This window comes from Drosophila mojavensis, unplaced genomic scaffold (genome assembly GCF_018153725.1).
Source record: "Drosophila mojavensis isolate 15081-1352.22 unplaced genomic scaffold, ASM1815372v1 contig_74, whole genome shotgun sequence".
Taxonomy (NCBI): domain Eukaryota; kingdom Metazoa; phylum Arthropoda; class Insecta; order Diptera; family Drosophilidae; genus Drosophila; species Drosophila mojavensis.
In genome coordinates this window covers 24,322,969-24,336,042 of record NW_025318899.1, presented here as the reverse complement: position 1 = coordinate 24,336,042, position 13,074 = coordinate 24,322,969, and the positions used below count along the sequence as shown (strand labels likewise).

At 40.1% G+C, this 13,074-nt stretch overlaps 2 protein-coding genes across 14 annotated transcripts in view; both read left to right on the top strand.

The window, feature by feature from the left end:
- Positions 1 to 4,421, top strand: part of LOC6583508 (potassium voltage-gated channel protein Shab) — a 64,876-nt gene extending 60,455 nt beyond the window's left edge. For 7 of the 13 annotated variants that reach the window (XM_032731658.2, XM_032731655.2, XM_032731659.2 and 4 more), the window contains one exon: positions 32 to 429. In XM_032731658.2, the coding sequence (XP_032587549.1) occupies positions 32 to 85 (54 nt within the window). In that variant the 3' untranslated portion in view covers positions 86 to 429. Of the gene's footprint in view, positions 1 to 31; positions 430 to 1,325; positions 2,470 to 2,531; positions 2,726 to 2,793; positions 3,068 to 3,702 lie in introns of those variants that run through there. The other 6 variants (XM_032731650.2, XM_015162895.3, XM_044010247.1 and 3 more) reach the window with 1 other exon arrangement.
- Positions 4,422 to 10,342: 5,921 nt separating this feature from the next.
- Positions 10,343 to 13,074, top strand: LOC6583506 (odorant receptor 63a). Its single transcript, XM_002009138.4, has 10 exons — positions 10,343 to 10,796; positions 10,865 to 10,961; positions 11,044 to 11,188; positions 11,256 to 11,450; positions 11,518 to 11,622; positions 11,676 to 11,841; positions 11,921 to 12,026; positions 12,183 to 12,284; positions 12,362 to 12,517; positions 12,582 to 13,074. Exons 1-10 carry the CDS (start codon positions 10,666 to 10,668, stop codon positions 12,639 to 12,641), a joined length of 1,263 nt encoding a protein of 420 aa, XP_002009174.1. The 5' UTR covers positions 10,343 to 10,665; the 3' UTR covers positions 12,642 to 13,074.

The window sequence follows — 13,074 nt, the reverse complement described above, 5'->3', positions numbered from 1 at the left end:
TTTGTTTCTTTTTCATTTCTTTTACTTAAAGGGTTTGCCAGGATGTCAAGGCGAGTGTATTCCTTTGCGCGCGAATAGCGTTTAGAAACTATTGAACTATTGATATAGAGCTTGACTAATTGATGTCAATCATAGCGACGAACACACTGACACTCACACACACAAACACATACGTCTTACAAATTTACTCAACGAAAAGCAAAAAAACAAAATGAAACATAATATTAAAGTTACAAACAAACAAACATGAAAGGAGTTAATTAGCTTTTACTTTAAACACAAGCCTAAACTTAATCTATTGAATATTATTAAAGCTATAAACGTGCGAGAAGAGCAAGCTAATGAAAGACATAGCAAATTCTAAGAATTTAATTAAATTAATTTTACTCCACACCCACACACACACACACACACACCCACACCCACACACCCACACAAATAAAAACGAAAACCGAAAGCAGCATGTGTTATTATCTATTATCTATTATCTACTATCTATTATCTATTATCTATTATCTACATACATACATATATGGTGTATATTATCTATTCGAGTGTTTAAGCTTAAGGCAATGAGATGAGTTTTAAACCAATTCTTTTTTACACACTAAGCACATATTTATTAGACCTAGTATTAAAAACATCGTTTGTTAGTAGCAAAAGAATAACAAAAATATTACAAAATGGAAAACACGGAAATACTATATATATTAAACTGATTTAATTAATTATTTGAAACATTGTTATGCAACAAGAAAACGAAACCAAAAGCAAAACCAAACCAAAACCGAAAAACTGCAATAAATAAATACAATTGATAATCGATTTCAATATTTAACCAGCACTATATTCAATTGGCACCTGATTCTGTTTGTATTGCTCGATTAGTAAAGTTTCAAATCGACTTTTGATTTCACTTAGTCATTTTTATTTTCCCTTATGAATATTTGAGAGCTGGATGAGCACAGTTGTGCTTGCGAAGTTCGGGTAAGTAAGAAGAGACATCTGATATCTTCATTTTTCTTTATAATTATTATTATTATTTTAATTTTAATTTCAATTAAGTTCTTATTTATTTTGGAACTACGTTTAATACAAACTAAATTCGAAACTCAGCGCTGCACGTTTGACTTAACTCGATGCATCCTAGTTGCATGTTGAATGCTCTTGAGAAACAACAAAGCAACAAGCCTTTCAGCAATACTCAAGTGCACCACTATTTACTCATTAACAACCGCAAGCAAGGTACTGGGCGTGGCCGCGTCTTGACCTAGTGTTATTTGCATTATTTGTCATGGAATGTCCACTCACTCTTTGCCTTGCAGGACTTTAAGGAATACACCGATGCGGAGGGCGTGATCTCGCTTCCAACTTCCGACTTCCACAAGCCCATCTGCCAGGAGCTACGCCAGGCTGCAGCCAATCGCCACGCCAATCAGTTCGGCCTGCTGGCGCCCGCCGCTGCTGCCGCACTGCCTCTGGTCCCGGCGTACACCAGCGCCAGCGCCAGCGCCATGATGCCCATCATTTCGCAGTCATCGTCGACGTCGTCCTCGTATGGCACGACCACGTCCACGACCATTGCTCTGCCGCTGGAGGGGACGCAGCGCTTTGGAGCGCCCATTGCGAGCAATTTCAATCACAACTACAACAACAACTTCAACACGACGACTGTGGGCGCTGGGGGCGTGGCGAACGGCCTGCTGCTGTTCGGCAACGGCAACTACGGTGCCAGCGGCAGCAACGGCAACGGCAATGGCAATGGCAACGGCAACAACAACAACAACAACAATGCTGATCTGGCCAGCGTGGACAGCTCGGACACATACGCCAGCTGCCAGACACATCCATTCCTCTCGCAGGGTGATCTCACGGCCGACTTCAATGACGAGGCCTGTGCACTGGACATCGATATGGACAATCTGTATATAAATCCGCTCGAGAAGGAGTCCTGCCGGGGCACCCACATCAGTAGCTCCACGGGCTTCATCGTAGGCCTGCCGCCCACCATGTCCGCCTCCGGCCTGTCCATGCGCGCCCAGGTGAAGAAGAGCGCCTCGGGCGACACGGCGCTGCGGAACCTGGCGGCGGGTGGCATCAGTCCGCTGGGCGATGTCTACCAGAGCTTCGATGTGCAGGAGCGTGGCAGCCGTGTCAGCTTAAACGAGAACTCAGTGCCAAAGCATCGCAAGACGCGTTTCCAGCAGAGCTTCACGGCAATGCGACCCAGCCCGCAGGCCAGCAGCACCAAGCCGCGTGCCAGGTTCGAGGACACTAAGCTGTACGACGACAACGTGCGCCTGGACGGAGGAGGCCTCTCGGGTCCATCCTCATCCAGCGGCAGCTCCGCCACGGGTGCCGCTGGCAGCAAGAAGAAGCGGTCGGCGTTTATGCCGGCCAAGAGCCTAGCCACTGCCACCAAACTGATCAATCAGCGTTTGTTCGGCATACAAAATGCGGGCGCCAAAGGTGAGCATTGGGGTGAGAGGGATTTCATGAGCCTGTCTAATGGTGTTTGGGATTTCCTTCAGCCAAATTTGAGAGCAAGCATTCCTCATCGATAGACTCGATCGACGCGTCGCCGAACCTGGAGCACCACCGGCGCTCCAAGTCGATATTGAAAAACAAGTCTGATATCTCACGCGTGCTGTCCGATCCTGAGAGTGAGCGTCTGTTGGCGGACAATATGTCTGGGTCGGGCGTGTCCGATAACGGCACCGTCATGGTGAGTAGAGTAGAGCTGTGTGCTGTAACTATATCAACTATATCAATTCATCGACCACTCAATTACAGGGCGAATCTGGCAGCGACTACTCACCGAATAAATTACCTCATTCAGTTTTAGCTAAGTCTATATCCCCACCACCCCTTAGGCACCGCAGCCTAATGAATCAACGGTCCGGACCAGCGACGTTGCAATCGAAACCAACCAAATTCCAGACTCCCCGGTACCCCGAGGAGCAGGCACTGCGGCAGGTCAAGCCCGTACTCTCGCGGTCCTCAGCCGCAGCCTCGGCTTCCAGCGATGGGCGCTACGATTCGAGTCAGACGAGGGATAGCAGTCTGGGTAGGTTCACGTTCCTATTGTAATTGGCAATCACTCTCACTGAGTACGTCGCTGAGTAATCCAGTAATTTGGCTGTGAATACCTGTGAAAAAACCAAAAACAATTCTGTTCTATTCCCTCTATCGCTCTATCATCAACGCGCCGTGCCGCTCGCTCCATAGTAACCGTCTTCGACGCTGCATTCTGAACAGCCCGAAATACCCACACTAAATCCACTCACAGACACAGTTATACAAAAACACTGAAGGATCTCCTCACATGAACTCAGGCAAGGCGAGCAAATTAACTAGCTACAACAATCTCACGAGATGTCACTGCAACGGATCCTCTCGAAGCTAATTAAACGTTTCAGCACACTTATCTGTACCCACCTCGTACACCTCGGTCAGAGACCGACCAGCTCTCAAGCAGCTGCGCACCAACTCCGTAACCTACACACACACACACACACACATGCGAATATTGTAGCTAACTCTATTGACTATTGAAGCTGTAGCATTTGGCCTTCAGATAAAGATTTTAATCACACACACACCCGCAGCTTTCTGTACAGCATTTACTGTAGCACCTATGTATTATGTATCCACTTATGTGATTCGGTTACTAACACTCTTCTTTCTGCCCCGAATCCATAGATTCCGAGACGACTTTCACATCACCCGCTCGGCAACCACAGGGGCAGGAGGCGCCCAGCAAGCCGCAGGACAAAAGCCCCGGCGTTGGAGAGCCTAGAGCGGACATGGAAGGACCGGGCGAGGGTGAAGGCGAGGCCAACGACGAGCAGCGAGCGCTGCTGCAGCCACAAAATGCAGATGAGCCGGCCAAGAGTGAAGGAGGCGAGGGCAGCGGTGGGGCTACGTAGCAATTAGTCAACACTCACACGAAAAGCGCTTAGTAGTTATTGTACTATATAAACCAAAATCGAAAAAAAACCTATGGAAAAAAATACAAAATACAAAGAAAAACTCAAAGTGATAGCAAAGTTAGCGAAAATGGAATGTGAATTATATAAAAGCAATGAACAGTATCCTAGTCTAATTTGAAATGCAGAGAGGAATGGCGTTGAAATTGAATATTTTTACAAAACTCAAGCTGAACTAAAACTTTAACTATGTATGAGAATCCGTAAATACACTGAATACCATAAAACACTAAAAAAAAAAAAAAAAAAAAATCTACTTAAAGTAAAATTATAAAAAAAAAAAAAAAAAAAAGAATCACAAACCTGCAAATCGTTGCGATGCCGCGCATGCCGTACAAAATTTAGTAAATACTTATCTATCTATATATGAAAACGGAGCCCCAATATTTAATGCCTACAATAAACATACCAAAGCCCAAAAGATACTAAAAATACTAAACCAAAATACATTTACATGTAAATAGAATCCTAAGCTAAAACTAATCTATTGTAAAGGCAACATTTATTTACAGCTTACAGCATATTTATTAATATATTGACGAAATCACCAGAAAAGCCTAAAGTAAACCGTCGAGTAAAATACAAAGAAAAAAAACCTAAACCTAAAGCAGAGAGCATATTTCATATTTTAAATGCAATTTATATATATATATATATCTATATATGTAAATAGATGTGTGTGTATATAAATATGTATATGTATATATGTATATTTATATATTCATGTATATACTTATACACATATGTATATATATTTATATATACATACATAATAATATTTATACACCCATTGCAAACTACATACATATAATTCGTGGCATATTTACATCTAACAACTAACATACAATAATGCCTATTTTTTCTCAAAGCACGCCACAAAAGACATAAGACATACATATATCTATATATGTAAATAATAACATTGCAGACCCATATACACCATATACATACATGCTAGATAAATTGATAGAAAATTCAAAAAAAAAAAAAAAAAAAAAAAAAAAAAAAACTAAAAAAAAAAAAAAGTAGTTAAAATCGTTACGTCAAATGTTCGTTTATATAGAATTGAATGTGTGTTGTCAGGGTAAGGCTTGTTGTTAGTGCTTTGTTTTCCCCCGAAACTAAAACCCTTCGATTGTTAAAAATTGATTAGAAACTTAAGATGAATATGCGAATAGATTGCCATATGGGGTCAGCAGTTTTTCATTTTAGTTTTGTATTTGTTTACATCCTTTTGATAAGTATCATTAGTGAACTCATCTATGTCTGTCTGTTTGAGAAGTCCATTCTCTTAAGCTCTCTTTAATCTCGTATTATACTTCCAAATATAAAAGAAGACTCGAGACTAACAGAGAATTGGCTGTTATAGTTTCTTTTCGTGTATTCCTGATATGGAAAAAAGTCTTAAACATTCAGATGATCATCTAACTGCCGGCTTGACTGAGTTTTCAAATTGTAGTCTGTTTGTAATGGGATGTCCTTATTGATTATTTTGACCCCTTTTATACTGGAAACATAGGAAAGATATTCGCCTAGTATGTTTGTTTGTGCTTTGCGCCCATCTAGAGATATTCCGGCTAACGTAGTATAGCTATGAGATGTACGTAATCGATTGATAGGTTTGTTTTGCTGTTGTTGTGAACATTAAACATGAAATGACATTTGAAAAAGGTTTTCCTTATTTACCTAGATATTAGTTGATTTTGTGATTTCTTGTTTTCCCTCTTTTTTTTTTGTTTTTGTTTTTTTTTTTTTTTTTTTTTTTTTGGGATATTTCATAGTGATATTTAAAATAGCTTACAATTTAAATGTGTGTGCGTCCCGTGTGTTAGTTCAAAGTTAAACAAGTACTTCAAAAGTTACAAAAAATATTCATAATGTCATATAAGTCGTACTTAAGTATTTAGTCGTGTCTCTTGGTTCCATATATAAGTACTTAGGATTAGAATTGAGCAAACGGTTTTCCTGCGATTTTGTTTCGGTTTTCCCCTACTCTATACTTTTATGAATAAGCAATATATTAAAAAATATGAGCGATATTTTAGAGTTTTTAGGTTTGATTTTGATTTTAGAAAACAATTTCCCAATTAACCCCATGAAAATGTTTAGTCAATTATCCACGTATCAAAATGTGTGTTTCCATGTAGCTCCTCTTCTAAGTTGTGTCCAAATTGAGAAATTAAAAGAAAAACGAAAAAGTACATTCCAAATTGTGTGTATTGATACTGTTAATTAATATATGACGACTGTATCATATGATTGTGGAGTGTGAACGAGCAGAGCCTTCAAATTGACGGTCAAATTTATTGAATTCGCATTTGATAATATTTTGTGGGCAAATCAGCAGGCGCGAGGTCGGCAGTCGACTAAACAAATATAAAAACTCAAATAATTATAATGAGAAAGTATTATTGCAAGCAAATTTTTATGCTAAACCAATAAATTCAAGCATTTATTAAATATTTAAAAACTACTCAGATACAGATATTAACATATAATGAACCACTGGCCATTGTCAAAACTAAATTCAAGAACAAAACAAAAAACAAAAATAAAAAATTAATAAAAAATTAAAAATAAATCAAATAAATTTAGTTACATTTAATAAACTTTTGAACTAACGAAAAACTGAATAGTCACAGCCTCGATGTATCCAACATCTGTTTGTTAGGTTCAATTGGTTGTCAGACATATAAAAGTCATTTCACGAGTCTTAGGAACCTCACGAATAATATACAAATGCCTGCGGATAGCGATGAATTGGATAATGCTAAATCAAATGCAAATTTAGCCCCTTAGAAACATATCAGTAAAGGAATACGAACTCACTCACTCACACACACACATGTACACTCACACACCTCACTTACATACACATACAATGTAAATTCACAAGGAAATTTTATTATGAGAAGCCAAAAATCTCAACGTCCGCTTTTTCAATTGAAGACCCTAAGAGATAGTGCAAATTTAAGAGAAGTAAAGAAAACCTAATTAAAGTAAAGCCAAAAAATTTCAATTTAAGAAATATGCTTATATGATTAAAAAGAAACCAATATGAAATCAGATGAAATGAATTATAGCTAATGCTTAAAGTTTTCGAATGTTTTACACAATATCTGGAGAGCTCTGGCCACATTCCAGTTAATTTGCAATTTATAATTTGTAATTTGTAATTTTTGAAACAAAGCAAAGAAAATGAAACTTTTGTAAATATTTATTTCAAGCTAACACTCAAAATCGCGCCGTTTCGCATCATAGTCTTTATTTACAACCAAATATGCAAACAACAAAATATAAATAAACATATATTGACAACAAAATGGCACTGCAATTTTTTATACAAGAAATCGTTTCGGTTTAAAAATTGTTACTATTTTTCTAAATTATTTTTTAAGAGCTACAGCATTAACATTAAAATTGATAGGCTGCGATTGCAACTGAAACTGCAATTGAAATTGCAAGCGAACAACAATGTCAAAATGTTATTATGTAATATTAATTATTATATTTAAATTATTAGTACGCGGTATGTACATTTTAAAGTACTCTGTCAGCGACGATTGAAGATCAGCGAAACTGAATACCATTAACATAAAAAAAAAACAAAAATAAATAAATAAACAAAAAAATAAATGCTAAATCGTTGAAAAAAAAATCAAATTTATTAAAACATATTACAAATTATATTGAGCGAAATATCATGGAAATATATAAATCATTGCGCAAAATTTAAACAAATCCTTTTTTTTATACCCTGAACCCATTGAAAATGATATAATGGTTTTGATAAAAGTATGTAACAGGCGGAATGAGGCGTGGCAGACCCCATAAAGTATATCTATTCTTGATCATGGCGACGAGGTAAGTCGCTTTAGCTCTGCCGTTCGTCCGTCTGTCCGCATGTTTCAACGCGTCGATCTCAGAAGATATAAGAGCTAGAGATTTGCATTTATTGTTTCCTAGGTCCGCGCGCATATCGAGTTTTGCTTTAAATATCGATAACTTGTCCCGTTATTTTGTTATCGATTAAAAACATTATCGAAAGTCAGTAACAGATTTATATCTCCTACATCTTTAAAGTTAGTCACCAAATTTTTAATGTAGATTTATATGTACATTATGGAATTTCAATTTTTGTCAAAATTTACCTCACCCCTATTTCACCCCCTCCCCATCACATTTGTAAAATACGTATTTCAAAAACTAGACTCTTGTGCTTTGACAAATACATGCATATCTATGTTATATTTATAATCTGAAAGTTTCATGAAGATAGTCTATCCACAAGAAAAGTTATTAAACAATTAAGTTTCCACAGTAAGCCACCACTGCAGCCAACGCGTGTTTATGCGTGCGTGCTTATGCCTGTGTCTGTGCGTGTGTGTGTGCATGTGCGAATAATTATTGAAATATCAGTTGCTCGAAGGGTTCAGAGGATCTCGTAGTTGGGTAGTCTCGACTAGAGCTTTCTTACTTGTTTCTTATAGGGTGGTAAGGCTGAGCTTTACAAGTTTTACACGAGAAAACCCCTCAGCACGATTGTTGGAAAGCTTTTCCAAGCTTTTAAGTGCTGTCAGGTTGCTGCAAAATATATTTGAAAAACTCTTAGTTGATACAAGAACCAGTTTATAGTACTGTGACGAAGTTTATAGCAGAAAGAGATAGAAGTCAATTACAAGCCAGCTAAATATACGATAATAATTGCTATTTCCAACTTATATAAAATATGCTATAAATATATGCATACCATAAAATGTCATTATATGCTTAATTTGGTTTTCATTCTAGCCAAATTATTTCCGAAATGTAATTGACAATTGCAGGTGAAGCAATAGAAGTATTATTAGATTCTACATGTATTTGGAATGTAAATTTATTATTTCATATATCTCTACAAAACTTTTCCGAAATCAGAACTCTAAGGAAGCGTGGCAGACCCCACAAAGTATATATATTCTTGATCAGGGCGACGAACTAAGTCGATTTGGCCCTGGCCGTCTGTCTGTCTGTCCGTCCGTCCGTCCGTCCGTCCGTCCGTCCGTCCGTATGTATGAACGCGTCGATTTCAGAAGATATAAGAGCTAGAGACTTGAATTTTTTTTTCCTAGGTCCGTGTATATCACGCGCATATCAAGTTTTTCTTTATATATCGATACTACTCCCGATATTTTATTATCGATCAAAAACCTTATCGAAAGCTAATTATATAAATTTATCTCCTACACCTTCAGAGCTAGAGCTTGCAAATTTTATATGTAGACTAATATGTATTTTATATAATTTCGATTTTTTTTTGTAATTTACCCCCCACCCCTATATCCACCCCCTCACCATCATCTTTGTAAAAGGCGTATTTCAAGTACTAGAGACGTGTGCTTTGGAATGTACATACGCATTGAAACTTTCATTAAGATTGTACGTATAGAAATTAAATTATTCAAGAAATAAATTCTTATAATGTTACCCACACTACAGCGCAGCCCAAGCGCAGTTAACAGAGCGCAAGGAAAGCGAAAATATGTGCAGACTGATTAGAATATCAGATTAGATGGTTCAGGGTATCTCCTAGTCGAGCAGTCTTGACTAGAGTCTTCTTACTTGTTTTTTATACTCATTCACGAAAGTGAAATGAGTATATTGGTTTTTTGCAATGTCCGTCTTGCTGTACGTCCGTCTATCCGTTCGTCCGTCTGTCCGTATGAACGCAGTTTATTTCGGCACTATTGAAGCTAGAGACTTGAAATTTGAAACACATACACATTTGGAACACATTTTTTAAATTCTGCTGCGCAGTATTGATGCTAGAGACCTGACTTATGATATATATACTCGGACTGACCACCCAAGATCAAAGAGCTAATGTGGATGTCCATCCACAGTAGGGGTGGCTTATATCTCCAAAACTAAAGGCTTCAAATTTGGATAGTTAAGTTACTAGTAACCTCCTCTATCGAAGAGCCAAAAATAATTGTTACGCCTTTTTAGGGGCGTGGCATATCGAAAAATACCTTGTAATTTTCATATTTTTGGAGAGTAGGCAATTAGTAGTAGGAAATTTTGCAGAGAGGTTACCGTTAGCTAGTTCTATGAACTGACCAAAAATGAGGTGTCTACGCCCAGTAGGGGCGTGGCAAATCGAGAAAAACTGCATTTTCTACAATATTAAAGCTAAACTTAGCTGCCAAATTGCTGCTGGGATGTGAATGAGTATTCCGCAGTCGGTAACGACCGACTGCAACGTTCTTACTTGTTTTTATTTTAGGTATTGTGGCTTAAGGTGTGATGTGAGTCTGTAAGCCCAAGCCTGGTGCTCAAATAATCAATGTAACTCAAATATTTTTTTGAATTTTTCATAAACTACGAGAATTTAGATAAAAATATTGAATTGGAGTATAATTAGTGAGACCTTAAGTCCTAAGACTCCTTTATTGAATTCCCAAATCAAAGCCGCACTTATTCTTACATAAATCTAATAATTGCTTGAATGCCCAAGCTCTTTATTGCCTTAATAATTAACTGCAGGGCGACACGTAATGGGGCGTAACACTTCCACATTCATTATTTCAGCTGTGTGTGTGTGTGTAGTGCTGCATAATTAATCAAATTTTTTGCCACGCCCCCTTAATAGGTTTATAAATGCCCAGCGCAAGCAGTTGGCTGGTAATTAGTCAAGATGTACTCGGAGCTGGAAGTGAAAGCGCTGGAGCAGCGCAACTATCATCGGATTAGGGAGATGATACGCGTCACCTACACGATGGGCTACAACATCATGAAGCCAGGACCTTGGGACAACCTCCTTAAGTTGTATGCCACCAAATCAGCCTTCACATAACCTGAACTGACAGAGAATGTCCTCATTCGTGTATTCGCAGCTGGAGCTTGCTGCTAATACTGTTCACGCTCCTCTCTTACTACGGCCACTGGCAGCTGTTCGTGCACTACATGCAGGACATTCCGCGCATATCCGAGGTTGCCTAGAGCACAGACAGCATAGACGTAGCAAACTAATATCTCCTTAACGGCACATATAAATTGTTTTTCATTTTTTCAGTCCATTAGCACAATTTTCCAGTCCCTGATGTCCATTATGAAGATGATTTACTATCTGATGGCGCCTCGCAGATTCTACGCGCTGCTTCGCCTCGTCTGTCGTCACGAGCTGCTGCAAAAGTGCGAGCTGTTTGCAGCTGTCTCTGGTCTGGTTAACCCGACTCTAATCTAATGAGTCTGGCCATGAGCAACGTATCCATCTTTCACTTGCAGATCTGCCTGTGGCACAGCCGCTGAAGCAGCGTGTGGCCAACACCATGGATCAGTGCTGGATCAGCACGCGCCGGCAATTGATGTTCTATCTGTTTTGCTGCATTGGCATCCTGCTGAATTACTTTGTCAATTCGCTGGTCGTCAACATCTATCACGCCCTCACCGAGCCCGACAACAACTACGAAGTGGCGCTGCGTAAGTGCAGGCGAACTGCATACACATACATATTATGGTTAGTTAATGGAGTCAGTCTCCTGTACAGCTCTGCCTTCGCTTTACCCCAACTGGATGGACAGGGGCATGACCTTTCCCTACTACCATCTGCCTCTGTTCCTCGAGAGCTGCAACCTCTACATCTGCGGCATGGGTAGGTGCTGTCGCCTGTGAGAAGAGCTGAACTCGAGTATTTCTTTGCAACAGGTGCCGTTAGCTTCGACGTGCTCTTCATCGTCTTCTGCACGCATGGCGTGGGCCTGATGCACTCCCTCACCCATATGATTGAGTACGCCACCTCGCCGCTAATTCCCCGAGAGCGACGAGTCCAGTATCTGCGCCATTGCATCTATCAATATCAGCGAGTCGAGGCGTGTGTAGAAAACACCAGAAGACGCTCTATTACTCACATTTATTTCTTTCTAATCTCTATTTCCATCTCTTTCTGGCAGCTTTGCTCTGGAGCTGAACAACACCTTTAGGCAAATCATTATCATCCAGTTCATACTCAGCCTCTTCTGCTGGGGTCTGGTGCTTTTCCAAATCAGCATTGGCATTGTGAGTCCCACTTTCCCATACCCGGTTCCCCCTAAAATATGTCCCCTGCAAGCTGGGCACAGAGTATTACGCAGTCGGTCTTGTCCGACTGACTGTCAACCTTCCTTGTCTACTTTCTAATTTCTAATCATCTGTTTGCTTTTTGTTCGACCCCAGGCCACCAGCCTGACAATAGCGCTGCGCATGCTGATGTATCTGGCGGCCGGTGGCTATCAAATCGTCATCTACTGCTACAATGGGCAGCGCTTCACAACGGCTGTAGGTCCTGCATCCTTTTTCATTGGATTCCTTTTGATGGGCCCACTGCTTTGTTTTTGTACCCTTTTTTATCGCAGAGCGAGCGCATTCCAATGGCATTCTACGAGTGTACGTGGTACGAGGAATCCAGGGAATTTCGGCAGCTCATCAGAATGATGATAATGCGCACGAATCTGAGCTTCAGCCTGGACGTATCCTGGTTCACCAAAATGTCGCTGCCCACCCTGATGTCGGTGAGTGCTCCCTGCCCCCGATGCCCGCCTCCCACTCCGGCTCTTACATGGCTGATAATTGCAGATGATACGCGCCAGCGGGCAATACACGGTGCTATTGCAGAACCTAATGCAGAAGAAGTAAAGAGACGGCTCCGAAACTCTTTTCGCCCATGCTAAGCACGCGCTGCTGTTTACCCATATAGCAACACTCTATCGACAGTCAATCAATATATGTTGTAGCTCGGGGCGTGCCATTTGTTTTCATGGGCGGTACGGATAGGCACTGCTCGGCTGATAATTCATTTAGCACATTAAAGTAATGAAATTGCTGGCTGATAACGACACGGGCAAACGCTGCCACAGACTGGCTCCACTGATAACACGCCCCACCCTCCACCGTCCACCCCCTCTTACCCATCGCCCTTCGCCCTTCACCCGCCATCCATCGACCACTGTCACAGTCCGACACTTTGCCAATCAATTTTATTTGTTTATTCAGCCGGGACAGCAGCCGCCGAGGCGGCACATGAAGACGTTCTGGACTACTCGGATGAGACTAACACTTTATGCTTTAA